The 26,631-nt window shown below is 41.0% G+C and overlaps 1 protein-coding gene across 9 annotated transcripts in view; it reads left to right on the top strand.

Annotated features, from left to right (window-relative positions):
• The window catches only part of ZNF385D (zinc finger protein 385D), a 684,415-nt gene that overhangs the window by 170,368 nt on the left and 487,416 nt on the right, over positions 1–26,631 (top strand). For 4 of the 9 annotated variants that reach the window (XM_033929937.1, XM_033929944.1, XM_033929934.1 and 1 more), the window contains exon 3: positions 19,026–19,088. The exons of the other annotated variants lie outside the window; for them this stretch is intronic. In XM_033929937.1, coding sequence (XP_033785828.1) covers positions 19,026–19,088 — 63 coding nt within the window. The remainder of the gene's footprint in view (positions 1–19,025; positions 19,089–26,631) is intronic. 9 annotated transcript variants of the gene reach the window in all.

Below are 26,631 nucleotides of genomic sequence, written 5' to 3'. Positions count from 1 at the left end.
CCTGATGCTCATAGAATTCTGAGCATCAGAGCTGCTACCACCACGCCTGGCACTAAAAAACGCTCCACAGTTTTGTAAAAGGGGGGATAAAATAGAAATACACAGTTTCAAAGCTCTAGCTCAGAGATGCCCAAACTTTTTGGGCTTGCGAGCTACCGTACTTTAAAATGACCAAGTCAAAATGGTCTACCAAAAATAAAATTAAAAAACACAAAGCACACTATACGCTGAGAAAATGTTAATTATCATTCCTATTCTGGGTTTTTTTCAAAGAGGTCAAGGCAGATGACTCTATGCATTGTCACCTCAGTAACAACCATACAAAAATAGACAAATATACCCCCCATCCTTTTTATTAAACCACAATAGCAGTTTTTAGCGCAGGGAACTGCGCTAAATGCTCAGCGCTGCTCTCGACGCTCATAGGCTCCCTGCACTAAAAAACACTATTGCGATTTAGTAAAAGGGGGCCATAGTGCAAAATATAGACAGCATATATAAATTCAGACACATTTTGATCACTAAATTGAAAATAAAATCATTTTCCTACCTTTGTTTGGTAATTTCATCTGGTTGCACTTTATTCTTCTGACTGTGCATCCAATATTTCTTCCCTTCTTTCAGCCTCCTGTATGCTTCCTCTCCTCCAGACCTCATTCCCTCCCCCAACTTTTTCTTTCTTTTTCTATGTCTGTCTTTCTCTGATTCTGTGCCCCATTTTTTTGCTTTGTTTCTGGTTCCCTGTCCCCCCCCCCCTTCTTTCTTTCTTCCTTCCTTCTTCCGGGCCCCATTTTTTGCTTTTTTTTCTGGCTCCCTGTCCCCCCCATACACACACACACACACACCTTCTTTCTTTCTTCCTTCCTGCCTCCCCCATGCCACCACCGCCGCGGAATAGTTGATGCCAAAGCCAAGGTCACTTCAACCATAGCATCCTTCAAGGTCAGCAACCTGATCGCAAAGAAATGCAAACCTTTCATTGAAGGGGAATTTGTAAAACATTGTTTTCTTGAAGCAGCTGACAATCTTTTTTAAGGATTTAAATATAAGAAAGAGATCATAGCTGCTATTCAAAATGTACAATTGTCATGCGGCAAATAGAAAAGATGTGTGGAGACACCACTGAACAATTGTTGGAGGATGTTTCAAATTGTGATGCTTTCTCACTCCAACTGGATGAATCTACAGACATAAGAGACATAGCCCATTTATTAGTCTTTATTTGGATGGTTTTTGAAGACTTCAGTGTTAAAGAAGAACTACTTGGAATGATTTCTTTTTGATACCTGCAAGGAAGGTGTGGGCTTTTTGTGTTACAGCCCGGATATTCTTTTCAGGTTTTGTTTTTTTATTATTCATGAAACAAATGAACTAACCCCTGACTAAGGGGCAATGCACTCAATAAATTGAGACTCAGTATATTGGAACTTTATTGTTCCTGACTTTTTGTGCTTCCTCACTGACTAAGAAACCAGCAGGACTTCCAGCATATCCTAGAAGCACATTCAGCGCAGGCTATTCTGGGCGCCGACCGGGGCCATCATTCAAGCCGGCACCGGCAGTGCCACAATAGACAGCATGACGACTTTCCAAATTTCCTTTCTTACCACTGCATCATTCACCAGCAAATTTTGGCAAGCAAAAGACTCAATACAAAGACTGTCATGGACATCACTTTCAAAATTGTAAATTCAGTTCATGGAAGATCATTTCAAAGATGGCTTTTCAATCTTACTCTTGATGAAGGGGCAGCAGAAATCATTTTGCACAAAGATGTAAGGTGGTTAAGTAGGCACAAATTTCTGCAAAGATTTTGTGATTTGCTGAATGAAATATGAATTTTTTTGAAGGAGAGGAGAGATGACCAAGCAGAGTTAGAAGATGAGGTTATGTGATCTGGCATTTCTCGCTGACTAAGGCCCTCTTCTATCAAACTGTGATAGCCTTGCTGAATGGCCCACGTTGCTTCCAACACTCATTGAGTTCCTATGAGTGGCGGGAGCAGCATGGGCCATTCAGCGCGACTCCCCCTGCTAAAAACTGCTATCGCTGTTTGATAGAACAGTGATATGAACTACAAGGTAAAAACAAATGCATTGGCGAGATGATGAGTACAGTTTCATCCTACAGGAGCAAATTTGAGCTAATGATGACTGACCTTGCAAACACTTTTGATCATTTTCCTAATACGCAGGACCATCTGGGACAATATCCAAATTTTGTTTTTCAGAATGAGAAGTATGTGATAGAAATCTTTTGTTTAACAGAAATTTAAAAATAGATTCTGTGACTGGCCAAAAATTGGAACAGTTGTGGAGTACTTGTCAAACCCATTCAAAGTAGATGTGGATAATAAAGAAACTGCAGCTGCTATCAGTATAAATTACTCATTGAACAAGCCATCTCTTGATAACGAAATATTAACCCTTAAAAATGACATTTTTCTCAAGACACGTGCTGAGCAAGAATTGTTTTGGAAGCTAGTTGCTAGAGACAAATTCCCTAACTTGAGAAGATGCAGTGAAGCTGTACACTCCTGTTTCGGTTGAACTTATTTTTGTGAATCTGCGTTTTCCCATCTGAAAATGATAATGAATACACAACATTCCAACATGACAGATGAACATCTCCAGGATTCCCTGAGACTGACTCTCACGCAATATTCACCCAACTTCAAAACGCTGGTGGATGATATGCAGGCTCAGACGTCTCACTAATGAGCAAAAGCAAAATAATAAAGATTGTGCAAGATCAGCTTGAATCAATATTCAACCTAAATTTAACACAAATGACTCAATAAAAGCTAAAGAAAGTTATTAAGACAGTTATAAAAAGTTATTACTCAATAAAACTTTAAGAAAAAATGTACTTTCCATTTCCCCTCGCAGTTCTTACTGGATCTTCGTCTCTCTGGTTTTTTTTGCTTAATTTGCTTAACAGCTGATCACATCCAAGTAAATGACAAACGGTTAATTAAAAATGGGGGGGGGGGATCCTCCAATTTTATTAGGTTAAAATTTAGATTGAAACTAATTTGAAACTTAATTATCATTGTGGTATCACCGTCACTTTTGGCCAGAAAAAAGTAGATCACGACCTATTCGAAGTTGGACATGTCTGCTCTACAGCTTGCCTTTCCCTCACAATTGGGTAATTCCATGTCAACTGGTCCAATTTCAAGGAAGATCCACACTTGACATCTTTCACAGCTACAAAAAAGTGACCCAAATAAAGGGGCCCCTAACTCTGGACCTGGTTGAGATCATGCCCCCATAATTTTGGATATCTTCATAAGAGGTCCCAATGCATCCCCTGAAAAAATTTCAGCAATTTCTGAGATGATGAAGTGGGGAGTTCTGAACCACTTGTCACGGAATAACCCAATTGAAACTGTTACAGTAAAAGAGCACCCACCACTGGCAGGACTATAGGTGGAGGACTCCTGCTCACCTTAAAGCAGTGGTCTCAAACTCAAACCCTTTGCAGGGCCACATTTTGGATTTGTAGGTACTTGGAGGGCCTCAGAAAATATAGTTAATGTCTTATTAAAGAAATGACAATATTGCATGAGGGAAAACTCGTTATAGTTTATAAATCTTTCCTTTTGGCTAAGTCTTAATAAAAATATTGTAATTTATAGCTAAAAAGATATATGATCAAGAAACTGTTTTATTTTACTTTTGTGATTATGATAAACATACCGAGGGGCTCAAAATAGTACCTGGCGGGCCGCATGTGGCCCCTGGGCCCCGAGTTTGAGACCACTGGCTTAGAGGGATAAGTGATAAGGGAGGGAAATCGGCAGAAATGGACATTTAAGTATGTAAATCAAGCTCATATTTATTTATTACAATTTTCATAAACAGTTACAAGTATTCCACTCCACAAGAAAGACTCCAGGATGGAGATGGCAAACTACAGACCAGTGAGTCTCACATCAATAGTGAGCAAACTAATGGAAACCCTAATCAAACGCGAATTGGATAGGATCATGGACGAAGAGAATCTACGGGATCCCCGCCAACATGGATTTACTAAGGGGAGATCCTGCCAATCCAACCTGATCAGCTTCTTTGACTGGGTGACGAGGAAACTGGATGTTGGTGAGTCCCTGGACATCGTCTACCTGGATTTCAGCAAAGCATTTGATAGCGTACCACACCGCAGGTTGCTGAGCAAGATGAGTTCTTTAGGTTTGGGTGACACATTGACCAATTGGGTTGGGAACTGGCTTGGAGGTAGGCTTCAGAGGGTAGTGGTGAATAGCACCCCCTCCGAAATGTCAGAGGTGATAAGTGGAGTGCCACAGGGCTCCGTCCTGGGCCCGATCTTGTTCAACATCTACATAAGAGACTTGACAGAAGGGCTCCGAGGTAGAATAACATTATTCGCTGATGATGCCAAACTAAGCAATGTAGTGAGCAAAAGCACAACAGACAAAAATTCAATGGCAGACGATATGATGCACGACCTACTTCTACTGGAACGCTGGTCTAGGTCCTGGCAACTCAGTTTCAATGCCAAAAAATGCAAAGTCATGCACCTGGGAAGCCGAAATCCATGCAGGATTTACACCCTAAATGGCGAGATCTTGACAAAAACTGAAGCAGAAAGAGACCTAGGGGTGATTGTCAGGGAAGACATGAAGTCTGCAAATCAAGTAGAGCAAGCTTCATCCAAAGCAAGGCAAATCATAGGTTGCATACGCAGGAGTTTCGTCAGCCGTAAACCTGAAGTCATTATGCCACTGTATAGATCCATGGTGAGACCGCACCTGGAGTACTGTGTGCAATTTTGGAGGCCACATTACCGCAAGGATGTGCTGAGACTGGAATCGGTCCAGAGAATGGCCACCAGGATGGTCTCAGGACTCAAGGAGCTCCCATACGAAGAGCGGTTAGGGAAGTTGCAGCTCTACTCACTCGAGGAACGTAGAGAGAGGGGAGATATGATCGAGACATTCAAGTACCTCACAGGTCGCATCGAGGTGGAAGAGGATATCTTCTTTTTCAAGGGTCCCGCGGCAACAAGGGGGCATCAGTGGAAAATCAGGGGCGGGAAACTGCACGGTGACACTAGAAAATTCTTCTTCACCGAAAGGGTGGTTGATAGCTGGAATAGTCTTCCACTTCAGGTTATTGAGGCCAGCAGCGTGCCAGATTTTAAGGCCAGATGGGACAGACATGTGGGATCTATCCGCAATGATAGATAGGGAGGGTCATTGGAGTGGGCAGACTTGATGGGCCGTGGCCCTTATCTGCCGTCTATTTCTATGTTTCTATACAAATTTGCTAAAGAAAAGAGATTAGAATACACCAATTTCAATCTGGTAATCATAGAACCATGAATTATATTCACTTACAAAAATTCCAATGTTACACTTGTCCACTACTACTTATCATTTGTATTGCTCTACCAGATGCAAACAGCACTGTATTCATTTCACAATACAGAGGAAATAGAAAAAGAAGTAAAAAATTAGACTAATTCCCAAGATCAGTGTCAGGGTAGTGCCTAAGTCCCAGTTACCAGCTTCCTATCCCACAGAAGAACTAAATGCAGAAATGTCAACAGGGACAGATCCTAATTGAAACTGGAGAACATAGGTCAGGAAAGCTGTCAAATACTATACTGCCAAAGATTCCACCTTTTTGAATTCCAAAGTTCAACTTTTTCCAGATGAGTCTAAGGATTTGCAGAAAAGGAGACACCAGTTTCTGCTGTTAAAACCCACAGTGGTTTTTAAAAAAAAAAAAATCTTTATTAATGTTCCAATCAAATACAGTGCATTACAATATATATATATATATAGAATTGACATCATGACAGCACGTGCAATTATCAAAGAAGTACTACAAAACATTTCCCCCCCCACCCTAATTTAAGAACAAAGACAAAGGGCTCCTTTTATGAAAGTGCGCTAAGCGCTTTAGCGCGCACACCGGATTAGCGTGCGTTAGTGCACACGCTAGCTGAAAATCTACCGCCTGCTCAAAAGCAGGCGGTAGCGGCTAGTGCGCGTGGCAATTTAGGGCGCACTATTCCACGCGTTGAGGCCCTAATGCGCCTTCGTAAAAGGAGCCCAAAATACATTACTACATACATCCAATTAAATTAAAATCATAAACAGCACTTTCCTTTGGTCAGTGAATACAAGAAAATATAATACCCCCCCTCCCTGGATGTGTAAATCAAATAAGAAAAAGGGGATAATCCAGCTAATCAGTGTTAACAAAATTTGTCAATGAACCCCACGTTAATTTAAATATCCTATTATTACACAAAATTTCTGACTTTGTTTTTTCATATTTATAGCATAAACATAAAGAATTCCACCAAAAGGTTGAAATTAGATGCTTTGTTTTATTCCTGCTATCCCTGTAAGTGTTTCATTAAAAACCAAGGCGCTTACTATAAACCAAGGTTTATATGCAAAGCTCCTTTGGAATATTACCACTGTGAGTGAAAAAAAAAAAACCCCAACAAAAACCACTGGGTAGGAAAAATGTGAACTAAAGGTTATGTGAAATGCAATTCATTCCAATAGCAAGTGAGACATGCAAACATAGACGTTCCCAAACCTGGTCTTTTACTGGCACACAGTGCATAGAGTCCCTTTTTGGAAAATTCTCTCAGGTCTTTTTCTGGTTGGGACTCGCAGGTACTAAATACATAGACTGCATTTCTTGCCAAGTAATCTGGTTGCTACTGAAACCTGAAAACTGTTCACAGTCTGATAGCTGGGAACACAACTGCAGACCAGGTGTGGGGTCGTATGAGGAACGACTGGGTAAGTTGCAGCTGTACTCACTCGAGGAACGCAGAGAGAGGGGAGACATGATCGAGACGTTCAAATATGTCACAGGCCGTATCGAGGTGGAAGAGGATCTCTTTTTCCTTAAAGGACCCACGGCAACAAGAGGGCATCTGTTGAAAATCAGGGGTGGGAGATTTCATGGTGACACCAGAAAATATTTCTTCACCGAAAGGGTGGTTGATCGCTGGAATAATCTTCCACAACAGGTAATTGAGGCCAGCAATGTGCCAGATTTTAAGAAAAGATGGGATTGGCATGTGGGATCTCTTCATGGAGGTAGTTAGGGGGTGGGCCATTAGTGTGGGCAGACTAGATGAGCCGTAGCCCTTTTCTGCCGTCATGTTCTATGTTCTATGTTTCTATAGAGCATTAATAGGGGAAGGGGTAAAACACAGACCTGACGGACCTCGCGGATCTAAACCCACACGTCCTTAAAAATCTGAGGTCTGTGCCGCTTGTAGTTAGTTTCTGGCTCTGACAGACCTTGGTGACAATTTAGCGCTGACGGATCCTAATACTTTTCCCTCCCTATGCTGAGACGGATCCATCAGCACTAAATTGTCACCGAGGTCTGTCAGAGCCAGAAACTAACTACAAGCGGCACGGACCTCAGATTTTTAAGGACGTGCGGGTTTAAATCCGCGAGGTTCGTCAGGTCCGTGAGGTCTGTGTTTTACCCCTTCCCCATTAATAGTGACAAACGCTGTGGTTGTGTTAAACTCACCGCTCTCTGGCTGCAGCCTCAGTTAAGACTTGTACTCATGCTAATTCAGGTTCCTCCATGCACAGCTACGGTTGCAGCACAGCAGGGAGTGGGAAGGGATACTCAGGATCAGCAGTTCGATGCTTTGAAAGGAACTCGACTGATTTCTGTGCAAACTGTTCCTGTTTGTTAGGAATTTTTTTTAATATTCAGTTGTTGAAAACAATAGTGAACACTTAGTCAGTGTTGCTGTAGGCACAGACCCTTCTATAATTATTTGCTTAGTGATATTCCTGTGTTTTTAGATTGATGTAATTTACCCTTGTGGCCTTGACTTAGGATAGAGTAGGGTAGGGTAGAAAGTAGAGTTATGCCAGGGGTAGGCAATTCCGGTCCTCGAGAGCTGGAGCCAGGTCAGGTTTTCAGGAGGGTAGAAAGTAGAGTTATGCCAGGGGTAGGCAATTCCGGTCCTCGAGAGCTGGAGCCAGGTCAGGTTTTCAGGATATCCACAATGAATATGTATGAGATGGATTTGCATGCACTGCTTCCTTGAGATGCAAATCTATCTCATGCATATTTATTGTGGATATCCTGAAAACCTGACCTGGCTCCGGCTCTCAAGGACCGGAATTGGCTACCCCTAAGTTAGACTAAACAGGATGGTGTTAATCCAGAGGGAAGCTAAAAAAATGATCAGTGGTCTCCAACGTAAAGCATATAAGAACTGTCTGGAACTCTATATTTTGGTAGAGAGGCAAAAAAGGGAAGATATGATAGTGATATCTAAATACCTTCATGGCATAAATACACAAGAGTCAAGTCTCTTCCAATCAAAAGAAAGCTACAGAATGAAAGGGCATGGGATGAAGGTAAAGGGGGACAGACTCAGGAGTAACCTATGGAAATACTTCTCATAGGAAGGGTGTTGAAAACATGGAATGGCCTCTCAGTGGAGGTAAAGGAGACGAAGAATGTATCAGAACTGAAGCAAGCTTGGAACAAGTACATGGAATCTTTATGGGCGATAAGATGGCATCGATAAGCCATACAGTTTTACTTGCCTTCATTTGTGTCTGTTTCTATGTTTTACTCATGCTTAATAGATTTCTAAAGAAAGGGGGTTTTCAGAAATAGAAGAAAAGGAAATTGTTGGTCAAAATGATTTTGAAAACCATAATATTCTATCTGGCCTGATGGAGCCTGCTTCAAGGAGACTCCAGCCAGGTTGATTCTGGACCCAGGGACACCCAAAAGGGAGCATTGCATCTAAATGACTGATTTGAATATTTTATTTAGTATTCTTTCATTTAGTTGTCTAGTATAAAATATTGGCTGCAGATAGGTAGAGGAAAGAAACTAACCAGGGAATTCTATAAATGGTGCCTACATTAGGTTCCACTAGGTACCCTAATCGCACCCACCTAACGATACCTACGTTTGGGATCTGTGCCCGATTTTTATTTTTTTAATTGGCTTAATCAGCATGGTAGTTGACCACGCCAGTTTTCAGCCATCCCAAAAAATCATTAATCAATTTAAGAGTTTGACACTGAACTCTTAGGACGCCTAGTGAAGCCTCCCTCTCATGCCTAAGGACGCCTAACAATGCCTATGTGGAATGTGCTCCTGAGAAAGGTGGTGGAGAGGGAAACGGTGACGGAGTTCAAAGAAGCGTGGGATGGACACAGAGGATCTAGAATTAGAAAATAATAGTAAATATTGAAGAACTAAGGCCAGTACTGGGCAGACTTTCACGGTCTGTGTCTGTATATGGCCGTTTGGTTGAGGATGGGCTGGGGAGGGCTTCAATGGCTGGGAGGGTGTAGATGGGGGTGGAGTAGGATTTAACGGAGATTTCAGCAGTTGGAACCTAAGAACAGTACCGGGCAGAGCTTTGGATTCTTGCCCAGAAATAGCTAAGAAGAAAAAAATTTAAATTGAATCAGATTGGGCAGACTGGATGGCCATTCGGTTCTTTATCTGCTGTCATCTACTATGTTACTATGTATGGACAGAGAATAGGCATGTTTGACAGGCATCATTAGGTATCCGCCATAGGTGTAGCCAAATTAGGTAAGTGAAAAGCTGGCCTAATGGAGCGGTGCCTATATCTAGGACATCTAACAGTGCCTAAGTCCGCTTAGGCGCTACTAGCAGCAATTCTATAAATGGTGCCTTTTTTGATTCACAATTACGCCATGTGGCGCCTACAATGTAGGTGGCCGCTCGGTGCTGTTTATAGAATCTGGCCCTAAATGCCTCCTGCTGAGATGTTACCTTGAAGTAAACGCAAAACGGAAAATAACATCAACAACAACAAAAAAAAAACCTTGCTCAGATTTTATTTATTTTACTTCTAGGGCAGATTTAGTGAGAAAAAAATACTAAGCTGCGGTAGTGATTTTTTTACCGCAGCCCAGAGTGCTAAATGCTCTGACACTGGTCCAACGTTCATAGAATTCCTATGAGCATTAGAGCATTTAGCGCCCTGGGCTGTGGTAAAAAATCTCTACCACAGCTTAGTAAATTGGGTGGGGGTGGGGGAAGTAAAAGCATTTTACCACTGAAAATGAACATGCAGAAAATTCTCAGTATTAGTTTGTGTACATAAATAAAGCCATCTTCATAGCTCAGTTTATCTTGTTATCACTTCTTTTATTTATTTAAAAAATTTCTATCCTGCTTATATACTAGATGGGTTACAATATCCACATTCATAAATAGTAACATACATAGTAATGTGGAGGGGCATAATATTTAAAAAAAAAATCTAAGTCCCCTTTTGGCCTAAGTCCATAAACACTGAAAGTAGGCAATAGGGAAATATAGGTTTTTATTGAGAATTGCCTACCTCAGCATTCAGCAGTTTAATCATCTTGACACAAGTCCCAAACATCAAAAACAAGACCTTTTAGGCGAAGGAGGGGCCAGTCCTTCACCCAAAAGAAGGATTCTGTAATCGACATTTGTAAAAAACAACACAGGTTACAGAATCCTGGGGACCCCCCCCCCCCACCGCAACAATTGCGGAAGGAGAGATGCCTAATCTCTCCTGCCACAATTAAGATCCCCCCAAAAACTGCCGCAAACCTCTCCTACTGGCACCCCCCCAACAAATCCAAATACCGGCAGGACGAAGCCCAGGGCCTCCTGCCAAAAGCGTACCCCCCGACAAACCTGAATACCGGCAGGAGTGAGGCCAGGCCCTCATGCCGAAGGCACACCCCCACCTCTCTGCGAACCTCCTTGAACCCCATACATATTATGCCCCTGAACCCCGAATGCCTCACACTACTCCGAATGTCCCCCTACCCCGGACCCCCCTTAACTAACCTTAAAGTTGGCCAGACGGATGGGTCACATGTCCGGCCAGTAGGCCCGCCATCTTCAGAATAGTGGGCCTGCCCCTCCCCGGTGTATTGTGGGATGTACTGGGGAGGGACCCAAGGCCTGATTGGCCCATAGGAGGGGGTCCTTAGGCACCTGGGTCAACCGAAAGGCAGATAAAGACCTGAAAGGTCCATCCAGTCTGCCCATTAGTTATTCTCATTAAAAATGCATTATTAAATTATCATGTCTTCTTTGATAGTTCTGGGCCATAGACTAAAGTCCACCTGGTATTGTCCTAGGTTCCAACTGGTGAAGTTGCCATCTAAGCTCACTCTGGCCTATCCAACCATCCTGTTGTTTGTAGGATATCTACTGTAAGGTCTGGCCAGTAACATCATCATGCTCCAAGTTAGTAGAATAAATAAATAAAAATAACAAATTTATAAGAGTTACTATTCAGTGTAATCGAACAAACACACTAGACATTAAAATACATCAATCTATTATTTCAAATCCAGTCTTAATGGGAAAGGATATTATTATTTCTTTAGACCTGTACTGCACATGCTCAAGGATTATTCATATATTAACAACTTATCAGCTCTATGCAGATATAGAAGAATCAGTTTTCTATCATTAGGGAGTGCACAGGGCAAACCTTTTCAGTTCATTTGGTTATTTTTCCTGATTTTCAGATGTTTATAAAATTTATACACAAATTAATTTTATAAAAAATTAACAGGTTTGGATATTTTAAGACAAAATCTATATTATAGGCTATTCCAGACTGGACTCCAACATACTCATTTCAAATTCTACACCAGTCAAACAATCATCATCAATAATGACATAAATCATAAACTCTTAATGATCCTCAGAGGGTTTAGAATATCCCTTTGGTTCAAATGATGAATAATCACTGAACCTGATCGTCATAGGATCAGTAGTTTATGTATTATTTATATTATATATGTTTATATTTTTATTTTAATTTATTCATCAATCAAGGTTTTACTTAGCTTTTAAAATTATTTCACTCAAACTGGGAGTGCCTCTACCGACATGTACATGTTTCAAAAGGTCTTTTCATGAGGGTTAAGGCTCCCGTGATCAATCTAGCAAAAAACAAATTAATAGCAAAATATTAATTCACTCTAAACCTAACTAGGACTGCATATATAATTACATATATTAGTTTCATAAACATATGCCTAACCAGAACCTTCAAATATAGAATTAAACACTCTATAAGAAAAACCTTACTATCGTGTATGTTTTGCAGCCGCTCCTCTCCATAGAGTATCATGGTTTTCAACAGCGTCTGACGTCAGATCCGGTTTATATAGCTAGTACAAACCGGATCCCATACAGAATACTATATTATTGACATCCAGTCTATTTTCTCATTTAGACCATTTGGAACCAAGGTATTTAGCAAATATATCCATTTTTGTTCTTTTATATTTAAATTATAAAAAAGCTTTAAATGATTATTAAGTGTTATATTTATTGTTAATTTGTTTGGATATATTGTTACATTTATTGTAAATTTGAAAATGAATAAAGAATTAAAAAAAAAAAAAAAAATCAATTTAGAGAAAGGGATAGCCTAGTACAGGGGTAGGCAATTCCGGTCCTCGAGAGCCGGAGGCAGGTCAGGTTTTCAGGATATCCAGAATAAATATGTACGAGATGGATTTGCATGCACTTCTTCCTTGAGATGCAAATCTATCTAATGCATATTTATTGTGGATATCCTGAAAACCTGACCTCACTCCGGCTCTCGAGGACCGGAATTGCCTACCCATGACCTAGTGGGTTCATAATCAGGAGATCTAGGTTCAAATCCCACTTCAGTTGTTTGTTATTTTTTAAAAATTGTGAGCCTTTCAGGAACTGAAAAATACCTGCTGTACCTGAATATGTGCACCAGTTCAATAGCCTTCAGGCTTGGGATTTGAGCCCAAGTATGGAGGGGAGGAGCAGGGGTTGGCCAGTGCTGCAGTGACAAACCAGAAAAGTGCTGTTAATTACCTTGGTTTACAGTAGGAGGGCTTCTGCTGGCAAGGCTTGGGGACCCTGCCAGCCCAAACAGCAAGCTGTGTCTAAAGTTGGGGGTGGGGTGGATGGTGGCAGAACCCAAATTGAGGAAACCCAGGCCCACAGGCTCCCCTCCTCTTGTGACTCCACCATTGGTGTATGAAGGTTAATTTAGAAGTATCTCTATATTTGAATAGCAGCAGTTACACATGTACTGTATATTGCATATACACATGTAAATGTTGATTTCTGAAAGCTATTTACACAGGAAAATCCAATCCTAACAGAGATTTCAAGGGAATTATAAAGACATAATTTCAACATGCCTTGGCTGGGACAAAATTATATACATGTTTACAGTGAAAAAAATTTCCATCAGGTTTTTCAAAAGCTCAGGTCACACAGAGAATGTTAAAAAGTGTTTGCTTTAGCCAGGGCTCTACATGAAAGATTAAGGGAATAAAATGAGAAAGGACCTAGTGAAACTTGAGGAATGGTCTGAGATTTGGCAGCTAACATTTAATGCTAAAAAATGCAAGGTCATGCATTTGGGCTGCAAAAACCCAAGGGAACGGTACAGTTTAGGGGATGAAGAACTTTTGTGCATGACAGAAGAGCGGGACTTGGGTGTGATTCTATGTGATGATCTTAAGGTGGCCAAACAGGTTGAAAAGGTAACGGTGATAGCTAGAAGGATGCTAGGTTGCATAGGGAGAGGTATGGCCAGTAGGAAAAAGGAGGTATTGATGCTCCTGTATAAGACTCTGGTGAGACCTCATTTAGAATATTGTGTACAATTCTGGAAGCCACACCTTCAAAAAGATATAAAAAGGATGGAGTCGGTCCAGAGGAAAGCTATTAAAATGGTTAGTGGTCTTCGTCATAAGGCATATAGGGACAGACAAAGATTTCAATATGTATACTATGAAGAAAAGGCGGGAGAGGGGAGATTTGATTGAGACATTTAAGTACTTACGTGGCATAAATGTGCATGAGTCAAGTCTCTTTCATTGGAAAGGAAGCTCTGGAATGAGAGGGCATTGGATGAAATTAAGAGATGATAGGCTTAGGAGTAATCTAAGGAAATACTTTTTTACAGAAAGGGTAGTAGATGCATGGAATAGTCTCCTGGTATAGGTGGTGGAGACAAAGACTGTGTTTGAATTCAAGAAGGTATGGGATAGGCATGTGGGATCTCTTAGGGAGAGGAGGAGATAGTGGATGTTGTAGATGGGCAGACTGGAGGGCCATTTGGACTTTATCTGCCATCATGTTTCTAATTCTCCTTGATCCTCATTGTTTCTTTCTGCCTCCAAATCTCTGCTATTACTACTTATTTGGCTGTGAAACTGGATGGCTGCATGAGGAAGTGAAGCCACTTATTTATGGAATTTGTGTAATCTCTACTACCGCTTAGAAGGCTGACACTTCCTCGATTTATTGTTTTGAGTTCCTATGTTAGTACGTCTTATTTTTTTTTCTACACATATATGTAAAATGGCTGCTACTGCCATGCCTGCTGTCAAATACACATTCACTCCAACATGATCGTACTGTAGAAGTGCAGCACAACAAAGAAAATGGGGAGACCCAATGACCCACAGTGAAAACTGTGGATACAGATGTTCTGGAGATAATTTATTAAACACTGACATATAAAACCATGAAAATTCAATTAAAAAAGTACAATGATAAAAAAATACAGTGATAAAAATCCAACCGGACCCTACATGGTCCGTATTTCGGTGAACACGCCTTCCTCAGGGGTCCTAAAAGGAAGAGGTAATGATGAATAATGATAAAGAAAAAGATAAGACGATAAGAAATGACTGTGATGCCAATCTGGAGCATGCATATTAGTGTCTATACTCGACTGCAAGATAAAACAAGTGAGCCAAGTGTGATCCCTATATATAGCATGATCACACTTGGCTCATGAGGACCTGGTATAAATCCTGGCTTGCAAATTGGGTACAGATCTCTAGAATTATATAACACTTTGTGCATCTTTTGAGAATGTCACTGGCCCATCCTTGTCTCTCTTATGTTCGTGATTATTAGCATCTAATTGATGTTAATTAGCTCATTAGCATGCAGGAGTGGAGGGGTGGCCTAGTGGTTAGAGCAGCTGCCTCAGCTCCCTGAGGTTGTGAGTTCAATTCCCATGGCAGCTCCTTGTGACTCTGGGCACTCGCTTAACATTTCATTGCCCCAGGTACAAATTAAGCATCTGTCTAAAATATGTAAACTGCTTTGATTGCATAACTACACACACACACACACACACACAAAGTAGTATGTCATGCTTCTCTGGATCACAACCAAATTTGGATCTGGATATTTGGGCACCATCTATAGAATATGTGGGATAACCCCTAGAGTAATTTTAAAAGAGATGTGTTATGTTTAACTATCCAAAAGTGGTATTAAAACAAAATGAGGAAAATGGTTACAAAAAAAGAAAAGGAGCAGCTGTGGAAATTATGAATTTACATCAGTTGTGCACATTGTTCAAAATAATACCATCTAGGAAGCCCAGAGCAGATGTATTCCAAATGTTAGAACATGTAAAAGGTCAAATAGCAGTCAGAATGGCTAAAAGGTTGGGTGAAAGAAGATGGTAAAGGCAAAATATTTTTCAAAAAAATTAAATGGAACAGAATGAACACAAGAAACAGTATAACCACTAGCAAATTAGAAGCAAAGCACTAGCAAGAAAGGCAAAAATGCATTTAGAAATAAGCTTGCTATAGAGGCAAAAACTCATGACAGAGCATATTTATCAAAATAGCAGTCAACTGTTCTGCGATAATCTCTGCTCTCTGTGTGAAACAAATGTCATTTCTGCTACATTTCCCCATATTCATTCTAGAGTTCCTTGAATTGTTTTGGAAAAGGTATAACCTTTTCTTCCTCATAGACCTCTGTACCTCTATAGAATCTATAGAATAGCAAAACCGGAAAACACTTCATATTTCAGTTTAGGTATGCTGATTAGCTTTGCAAATTCTACTGCAGAAAGCAAGCTTCTAGAAACAACTTTCAGACATGAAAATGAAAACCAAATAGATAAAAATGAAGATCGATCGATAAAAGGAAAAAAAAAATGCATCCTTATACTAAGCTGCAGTAAAATCAAAGTATGCTTTACATAACAAAAAAGAGCTTAATGTGGGGTGCACTCAGACATCCTGTGGTAATTTTTGCATGTGTCACGTGTGACAAATCTAGCTCTCTGTCTAGCTTTGGCACAGGGTTAGCCAGGAAGAACAGTAAGACCCTATGCAGGAGAGCTGACCAGGTTGACCTTGCCGATTATGAAAGCGCTGACTTCCCTTGTACTAACTTTGATGAGCCAGACAGTGACTGCCAGGGATAGTTCAGTCCAGTTGAAGGTTACTCTCACAAGCCTGTTATTAGAGCTCAAAGAAACTCAGGAGCTAGGAAACTACAGCTCCCAGAAGGCCAGAGTCATAGCAGGAAGTTGTCACAGAGGCAGACACAGTTGCAGAGAGAGCTTTCTCTCTTCCCCCTCTTCAGAGCAGGGAGGGGCAAATTGGAGCCTGTTAAAACAGGGGAGCTGAGACCCAGAGAGGGGGAGGAGCAAAGGGGGCTGCAAGGAGATCCTCAGAGACAGCAAGGCTTGCCTCCCCAGCTGAATTCTGATGAGCTGGGCAAGGATAGGGACATGGACATTTCAGATGAGCCTGAGACTACAGCTAAGAGGCAGCTAGAAGGCTGGGAACCCATGGACATTAGTGTGCCGGTTATTCCTGGATGGAGACTGGATGCAATGGACACAGGCTGAGCAAGGTTGGAAGTGTTTTTGCTATTTTTGTTTCTTATCTTTTTGCCTGAAAGTTTTGGGACTAAGTTTGTTTGTATGCTGAATTGTTTGAGCTTCCCAGAGCTAGCCTCTGAAGCACTCAAGAACCTGAACTGTTGCCTTGGACTGTGTAACATTCCAAACTACCAGTTTGTGTTTTTCCCTCTCAGCTCAGCTGGAGGCTAATTAGTTGGAGATAAGATACTGAAGGAATGTAAGACACAGAGGAGCTCCATGTGAATGAGTTCCCTATCTGCAGGTATTCTGTGGGAGAGCTTCAAGGTTAGCAGTTTTCCTTTTTGGTTTTGTAAAACTTTATTTTTCATACTGCAAGAGTTTTTGTTTGCTCCTCTCTCCTGGTGAGGGAATGTTGCTGGGACTATCCTAATCTCAGAGGGCTGGTGAAGAGGACTGAGGTAGAATACTAAAGTCCAGCCAAAGTCTTGTATAATTTTGTGTTTTGAATTGAAGCCAGGCTGTTGTTTGTGAAGCTAGTGTGGCCAGGTTGGCCCAGTGCTCTATATTTTGGTTCTTATACAAAATGTATTGAAAAGTACTGCAATCTGCTAATAATACCAGGGCAGTTTAACCAGAGGTCAAAAATAAAAGTACACCTTTAGTTTTGGACATTCCTGGGTGTGTGTGTTTTGCCTTGCCTGTCTTCACTGTATACATTGGACCTATTGTTTTCACCCTAGGCGGTTGCCTAAATAGCCTGAAGGATTCCCTGATTGAAGGGAATGCGCTGGGAGCAGTTACGGTCACGGTGAACCCAGGTCGCTGCGGTGATCAGGAGCCCTTAGGTTGCGACACACGTTAGAGGCAGGTCAAGGAAAGTGAGTAGATATGTTGTGTGCTATTCAATTAGTGCAGCTATACAGAAGCCCACTAACCTAAGTAGAAGGCTCATAACTATGATTGAGCTGATGAGCGATATATAAATATAACTTTATGGGTAGGGGGTAAGATTTGAGGAAGGGAAGCTGGATTTGGAAGTTTTCAATTAGGTGATTGTAAATGAAATGGGGTCTGAAAAGCTGTACTATGCTGCACTGGGATTGGTGGATTAGGTGGTTGTTGATGAGGAAAGGAAGGTTGGGTTTGGGGGATGTATGGGGGGATTTTATTGGTTGAGATGTTAGGAGGGAAGATGAGGCATGAAGAAAGTCAGTTTGTTTTGGGTTGGTTGGGTGGTGGAAGGATGTGGAGCCTTTGTGGTAGGCTTGGGAAGTTTGGTGCTGGAAGGAAAGAGCTGAGATTTAGGATGACTTGTCCACCCTGACCGTCCTTTCTTCTGGGCTCAAAGGGGGGGAGGGATGTTGGTGTGTTATATGATGAGCATTTGTTGGGGTTTGTGGAATGGGTTAAGGAGGTGGGAATGGTTGGTGGAGGGGGGTCACAGCTGTGGAGTGTGGGGTTCTACCAGGTGGCCTTTCAGTTTGGATGAACGTGTTTAAATGAATTATGGGGTGGGGAATACCTGTATGTAAAACCGCTGCAAGTAGATGTGAGGCTGGGTGAAACCGCAGGTCTTATGGGATGGGGGGGTGGAATTATTGTGTGATATGAACATGACTACAGTTGTAATATTGACAGGGCAGTTAGGTTGTTATTTGCTAAGTTTTTCAGTAATACTTTATTGTAGTTGTAAATCTCAGTAAAGTATTACTGAAAAACTTAGCAAATTCTAAAGTTTATTTCTAAAGACTCTCAGCCAATGTTCTTTTGACATTTAGCACATAATTTGAACACATAAAATAACATTTTACTTTGCCAATGGTTTATTTATAAACTACTATAAAAAATAAACAAAAAACAATCCATTCTTTACTCAGCGACATAAGTTTCTGTGAGGCCAAAGATAAACCCAAAGTTATATGAATAACAGCAGATCTCAAATGCCATTTTGCTTTCTCATGTCATCACATTACTGTTTCTAACAGACACAGCTTTTAAAAAAAGAAACAGACACAAGGTGGGACATATGCTGTCCACATGCTCTAAGGCCTTTCGGAGACTTACACCTTCCTCTGAGCTCTGGGAAAACAAGAAATAGAAAGAATGACAAAAATAGCATTTGTTGTTCAACTCAAATGTTGGAAATTGAGGGATAACTGCATACCATTGGTAGCTTATGTGTGACTTGGATGTTATTCTTGGTACAGCGGAAAGTGCCAGATGAATCAGAGCTCTGTATGTTGGCCTCAACTAAATGCGATGACTGGAAGAGATAAAAAAAAAAGAAGTTAATTTGTTTGAACTGTAAATGTGAAAGCTCCACAGTATTTCTGTCCTGGTATCTTTTCCAGCTGTGGACTTCAAGAGCTGAACATGGAATTTCCTGGCTCCAAACCCAGGACTGCGCTTCAGAGGTAAAGGAACAGCTCCTCTAACAGGGGGATCTACTGTATCTATCTTATCAAGACTGTCCAAATCCCAATTCTTAAAATGTTATATTGTGACATCCCCTTATACTTTTCTCAACAACCCCCTTATTTGATTTACCCTTAGCAGATTTCACTACTGCCAGCATAGAGTTACACATCCGGAAAAATTGTTTACAATTAACGTGGGCATTCACAGTTACTTTTTGTTTCTTCAATTAAAAAAACACTCAAAATACAGAGCCACGGTTTTATTAATCCAATAGCATCCAAAATAATCATAAACGTAGTACTATGTCTTTTAAGGCAGTTACTGCCATCTGCCATCTTTGGCCACCTACCTAGATAGTAACATCCTAACCAAAATAAGGGCATCAGTTAGAACACAGAGGTCATCCAAAACTCCTATGGTGATGTCAGGTTGTTTAGGTCAAAGGCCTAAATGAGTCAGTCAGGGAAGCACATTCAATTCCCCAGCGATAATGCAAGGAAACTGTAGGTGCTCCCAATCCAACAATCAAATGCATTCATCTCTCCTTGGTTTGAACTAACAAGGCCCAAATATCCACAAACTAACAAAATCACCCGCCCAAACCCAAAATCCATTCCAAACATGGCTTAGGACTCCTTTTGAAGGAGAGAGTCCTAAGCCCTGAAGCAGCCCTTTGGCGAAACGCCAGCTAGCTCCCGTCGGCAGTGGGCCGGGGCACGGCAGAAACAGCTCACTTGACATAGAGCAGAAGCTATTCAAACAAGCTAACCCCCTCCTGAACAAGCTAAGTTATAGTTTCTTTGTTTATTCATCGAGTGAAATAACAGCAGCACAATGTTTTGAGATCTGAAGTTCATGAGATCTATTTGCATGCACTGCTTTCAATGCATATTCATTGGGGAAATCCTGAAAACCCGACTGGATTGCGGCCCTCAAGGAGGGACTTTGAGATCCCTGGTCTAGACCCAGTTCTTTGTTGACATTGGGGAATATTCAAATTTATTCACTTATTTATTTATGAATACTTGAGGTTTTTTCACTTACAACAAAGGCCAACATGATGTATGAGGCAGTCTTTATCTAGACTTCTGTCTGGGTGATGCAAATCATCAGAAAGTTACTGCCTGAGCCTTAATTACACACTGGGCGCCCGTTAAATGGCTCATACTGATGTCCACTGGAGTAAGGGTGTTTAGATTAGAGGTTTGTTTAATAAACTATGTAAAACTGAGTTTCATTATTATTGAAACTTTTCCTTTCAATCTTTTCCTTCTGGGAAAATTCAGATTGCGAGCCAATTCTTTTTTCTTTCTTATAAACATTAAACAACTTTTATTTTCATATCCTCATGCCAAACTCTTCTGAGAATCGTGTGTGACCAAATTTAGGGCTCCTTTTACGAAGCCGCGCTAGCTGGTTTAACGCGCATGACTTTTCATCACGCGCTAACCACCCCCGCGCTGGCTGAAAAATTACCGCCTGCTCAAGAGGAGGCGGTAGCAGCTAGCGCGTTAGGTGGTTTAGCGCATGCTATTACGCGCGTTAAACCGCTAACGCACCTTCGTACAAGGAGCCCTTGGTGTGCTCCTAGAAACTGATCAATAATTTATAGTAAATGTTCTGTGAAAGATTTTTTTTTTTTTTTTCGTGAAAGATTTATGTGAAGAAGCTGTTCCAATTTCAATGGGTTAAGTTTTAAAAATTTGGAGATCAAAATTTGAAAAAACTGAGACAAGTGATGATTTCTTTGTTTCATTGATATTCACCTAGAATTCCTTCTGAAAGATGATCATTGGTACAATACCATAATATAGGGCTCCTTTTATCAAGCTGCGCTATCAGGGTTAACCCGCATGACTTTTCATCACGCACTAACCCCCACGCTGACTGAAAAACTACCGCCTGCTCAAGAGGAGGCAGTAGCAGCTAGCGCGGCCAGTGGTTTAACACGCTTCCATACCACCCTAACTCCCTTTCTCACCCTTCGCCACGCTTCCATACAACCCTGACCCCATTTCTCACCCTTCACCATGCTTACATACCACCCTGACCCCTTTTTTCACCCTTCACCATGCTTACATACCACCCTGACCCCCTTTTTCTCCTTCCACCACCCTGCTATGCTCCTTTCCATCCAAATCAGCAAGGTCCCGCGATGACTACTTCTGCTGCCTTTGCTCCGGAAGAGGTAAGTGATGTCGGAGGGGGGCTGGGCCGGCAGACACAGGGATTTGCGGCAAGGTCCCACGATGACTGCAGGTGCCGTCCATTCCCCCCTCCCCCCCCCGACATCACTTACCTCTTCTGGAGCAGAGGCAGCAGAAGTAGTCATCACAGGACCTTGCTGCACTTCAGCGCGGCTGCCGACTCTGCTCTGAAATATGTATGGCAGCTGCGCTGAGGTGCCGTTTTCTGCAGCGTGGGAGCTTCCGGACCCAGCCGGCTATGCACCCCCTTTAAGCATGCACCTGAGGCGGACCACCCCCCCCAGTCCCCCTTTGGTACGCCACTGCATAAAGCCATGGACTATGAGAACAATTTTCTTAAAAATAATATTTGCTGTCTCCATCCACTAAAAACTGAAGGTACAACAGGTAGACATTGTGGGTGGGGTGGGGGTGGGGTGCCAAAAGAATAATTCTGATAGGAGGTTGAAACTCTCATTTGCATTAATGCTACTGATTGCTGGGTTTCCATCTTCTGCTTTCAGTTGCTACCTTACTACTAACCTATTGCACTGAGCTGGCCAGTATCTGGCAAATTGTAGCCTGCTTGTGCCAACCCAATTGCCCCCATGACCTGCACTACCACTAGATCACAGTTTTGCACCATGTTACATAGCTAAGGATTCTCTATGCTTATCTCTTGCATTCTTGAAACATGTTATGGTTTAACCCCACACTCATTCATGAAGGATAATCCATGTACCCACCACTATTTCCGTGAAAGCACATTACAGAAATAGAAGTCATGTTATGGATTTTGGAGGCGGGTAGACTCAGAAATGTCTAGAAATAGTTTCCTTTAATTAAATAAATAAATAAATAAATAGTCATAAATATATATATAATCATAGTTGATTCTACTGCCTCTAAGAACCATGCAATGCCTCAGTACTATATTTTTTGTTCTTTGAAAATGTTAATTTCTTCTCCATTATTAATTTCTTTCAGGTATGGGAATTCCTTCTCTATTATATCCTCCCTGCTTTTCTTGGTATATATGTATATATTTCAGTTCTTAAATGCTAGCTTATATGGTTTCTCAGGCAAAAACTGTCATTTTTATGGACCGCCTTCAGCTCCTCTATGACATTTCAGTGGCTTGTAGCCTCACTGTAAAATGCACAATTCTTAAAAATCTCATAAATGAGATTTATTTTGGCTCATTTTGTTTTTTAAATATGCTGAATGGTTCCTGGTGCTGGACAGTTTTCTATCCGTAATGTCTCTTAATGTCTTTCTGGACGCCATGAAAGAGTCTGTCTGTTGCTACTATGGATTAAGTGCTATTGATCTTTTCATTTTTCTTGTTTTGACTTAGATTTTTTTTTCTTATATGTAATATGAAGATATGATTAAATGATCAAATAAGGCCTATTATATGCAGTACAATATTTCTATTAAACCACTAATAACGGATCTATTTACTTTATTACATAATTTGTAACTATGAATCATGCATTCATTAGTTTGCTTTTAATTTAATCAATGAGTTTAGTTGATTGAAAATACAGGGACAAGTTGATGTCCATCAAGAAATTTCATAATTTCTCTCTTTTTTGACTTAAGGGTTTTTTATTTTTACTAACAATTAGCACACGCTAAATCCTATGAAGTCTATTTTATACCTATGGGTTTCTTAGCATTTAGCATGCTATGAATCCATTAACATACCTTATTAAAATGACCCCACAGATTTTCTGTTATATATTATATTATATGTATATGTGATGTGGAGGACAAATAAGATGCATAGCATTCTAACCATGCCTTTTATAATAGCAGTCATCTATTTGATTACCACATTAATCGCTATGGATGACATATACTCATTTGTTTGGCACCTTATCCTATGAGTTTATAAGATCTTATTTCTTGATGGAATGATCCCATTCAAAAGACAGATTACATCTTCTGGATTCCTTCTGAGTCCTGGTTGTCCATGTGAGTAGTTGAGATGCATGTCCAGGTTATTTCTCCTGGGTTTTTTTTTTTTTTTTGCATGTTTGATTTTCTGTGTTATTTGTGATTCAAATCCAGTATGCTGAGATTAGTTTTTTTAATCTTAGGATATCTACAGTAACTTGTAATGCTGTCTGGTTTGGTTTCATCCTTTAATATTAACTATGGTAACTGAAATTTATTTGCAGGTATGCTATTTTATATGTTTATAATAAACACAGTGTGAGTGTGTGTGTGTGCAAGCATGAGCAGCAGGATGAATGAGTTGGTCTTTGTGTCAGAAAGAAATGTCTTTTTTGTGTGTGCATATGATAGAAGAAGGCAGTGTCTGCATATTCGTTCTTATTTCCATCTCTGTTATATGCTGTACATTCATTCTGATTTCAATCTGTGTCATTTTTTCAATTTATAGGCATAATGTTCTGCTGGTCAATTTATGTGAATTTGCATGCAGCAACACGTACTATATTGCTGTGTTCAACACAGTCAACAAACATGCCTGTTTTTCAGATGCTAAAAAAATGCAGGAAAGTAAAACTATGGCTTTTCATTAGAGTTGGGTTAACTCAATTTAATATTAATGATTTGCTTTGCATTCCATTGCATGCATGTCCATCCATTATCATTGCTATTGCCAACATTAATGCAGAAAACCACAAAAATGATGTAGGACTAGCATTTTGTTATTGCATGTTAAATGCACATTAATCTGCATGGACATATGCTAGCCTTAAAGCATTTTAATAAGTAGGCCTTTAGGGCCAGATTCTGTGATTGGCACCTAAAAAAGGGGCCTAAAGTTAGGTACCTATCAATGGCATAGTAAAAAGGGGGGGGGGGGGGACCGACAGGGGCACCGTCTTGGTGGGGGCTCAGGTACCTCTCCACCCCTTAAGAACATAAGAATTGCCGCTGTTGGATCAGACCAGTGGTCCATTGTGCCTAGCAGTCTGCTCACACAGCAGCCATTAGGTGAAAGACCAGTGCCCTGATTGAGTCTAGCCTTACCTGCAAACATTCCGGTTCAGTAGGAACTTGTCTAACCTTGTCTTGAATCCCTGGAGGGTGCTTTCCCCTATAACAGCCTCCGAAAGAGTATTCCAGATTTCTACCACTCTCTGGGTGAAGAAGAACTTCCTTACATTTGTATGGAATCTATCCCCTTTTAACTTTAGAGAGTGCCCTCTCGTTCTCTATCTTGGAGAGGGTGAACAACCTATCTTTATCTACTAAGTCTATTCTCTTCATTATCTTGAATGTTTTGATCATGTCCCCTCTCAGTCTCCTCTTTTTAAGGGAGAAGAGGCCCAGTTTATCTAATCTTTCACTGTACAGCAACTCCTCCAGCCCCTTAACCATTTAGTCACTCTTCTCTGGACCCTTTCAAGTAGTACAATGTCCTTCTTCATGTACGGTGATCAGTGCTGGATGCAGTATTCCATGTGGGGGCTACCATGGCCCAGTACAGCGGCATGATAACCTTCTCCGATCTGTTTGTGATCGCCTTCTTAATAATTCCAGCATTCTGTTTGCCCTTTTCGCCGCCGCCATGGCTTCATTGACTTGTCTACCAGTACTCCCAAGTCTTTTTCCTGGGGGGTCTCTCTGAGTACTGCACCGGACATCCTGTATTCATGTATAAGATTTTTGTTACCGATATGAATCACCTTGCACTTATCCATGTTAAACCTCATTTGCCATGTTGCGGCCCATTCCTCAAATGTGTTTATGTCACGTTGCAAGTCTTCACAATCCTTCTGTGTCTTCACTACTCTGAATAACTTTGTATCGTCCACAAATTTAATCATCTCGCTCGTCGTACCAATTTCCAGGTCATTTGTAAATATGTTGAAGAGCACAGACCCGAGCACCAAACCCTGCGGCACTCTACTCATGACGCTTTTCCAGTCTGAGTATTGTCCATTTACCCCCACTCTGTTTCCTATCCGCTTACCAGTTTTTAATCCACTTGAGTTTTTCTCCCTCAATTCAATGGCTTGCAATTTTTTTAAGTACCGTAGTTGTTCATGCGGGACCTTGTCGAATGCCTTTTAAAAATCCAGATATACAATGTCAACCGGGTCACCCTTGTCTATCTGCCTGTTTACTCCCTCGAAGAAGTGCAGTAAGTTCATCAAGCAAGATCTTCCTTTGCTAAAGCTGTGCTGTCTGGTTCTCATCAGATTGTGTCCGTCAAGGTGATCAATGATACGGTCCTTTATCAGCACCTCTACCATCTTTCCCGGTACCGAGATCAGACTCGCCGGTCTGGATTCCCCTTCAAACCTTTCTTGAAGATTGGCATAACATTCGCCACTTTCCAGTCTTCCGGAATCCTTCCTGATTTGATCAACAGATTGGCTATTAGTTGAAGCAATTCATCTATAACCCCTTTCAGTTCCTTCATTACCCTCGGATGGATGCTGTCCAGTCCGGGGGATTTATTGTTTTTAAGCCTGTCAATCTGCCTGCATACCTCTTCTAGACTGACCATCAACCCTGTCAGTTTCCCGTCTTCGTTTCCTGCTTATAGCCTGTTGGTTTCTAGTATATTGTATATATCCTCTTCGGTAAATACAGACACAAAAAATGTGTTCAGTTTGTCGGCGATGGCTTTGTCCTCCTTTAGTACTCCCTTTATTCCATGGCCATCCAATGGCCACACTGCTTCCTTCGCGGGTCATTTCCCTTAATAAATTGAAAGAATAGCTTGAAGTTTTTTGCCTTCTTGGCTATTTTTTCCTTGTAGTCTCTTTTGGCTCCTCTTACCGCCTTATGGCACCTTCTTTCATGTTTGTGCTTTTTCCAGTTTTCGTCCGTTTTTGACCTTTTCCATTCCTTAAACGAAGTCTTCTTATCTCTGATCGCTTCCTTCACCTCTACAGTGAGCCACGCCGGTTCCTTGTTCTTTTTCTTCTTGGATCCCTTGTTGATATGCGGTATATATAGATTTTGCACCTCGGTGACTGTGTCCTTAAAAAGGGACCATTCTATTTTCATCTTGTCTCCTCTCCTCAGGTTGTGGACTGTATTAGATGATTTATTATGGATGTTTAAATTTCAGTTCTTAGTTTGTGTTATGACTAAGAGAGTATTATATTTCTGTATTTGCCTTTAAACATCTTTGTATATAGGATGTATTAAAATGATAAATAATTTTTTAAAAAAAGGGACCATTCTTGCTCTAGTGTTTTTACAGTGCTTATCCTCTTCTTAATCTTCCTCCCCACCATGATTCTCACCCCATCGTAATTCCCTTTTCGGAAGTTCAGTGCCAAGGCCGTCGTTCTGGATCGATGTTTTGCCCCTGTGTCCAGGTTGCAGTGGATCATATTGTGATCACTGTTTCCTAGCA

Source organism: Geotrypetes seraphini, chromosome 2, assembly GCF_902459505.1.
Source record: "Geotrypetes seraphini chromosome 2, aGeoSer1.1, whole genome shotgun sequence".
In the NCBI taxonomy this organism is placed as follows: Eukaryota; Metazoa; Chordata; class Amphibia; order Gymnophiona; family Dermophiidae; genus Geotrypetes; species Geotrypetes seraphini.
Note: the sequence above shows the minus strand (reverse complement) of the source record. Positions and strands in the feature narration are given on the sequence as shown.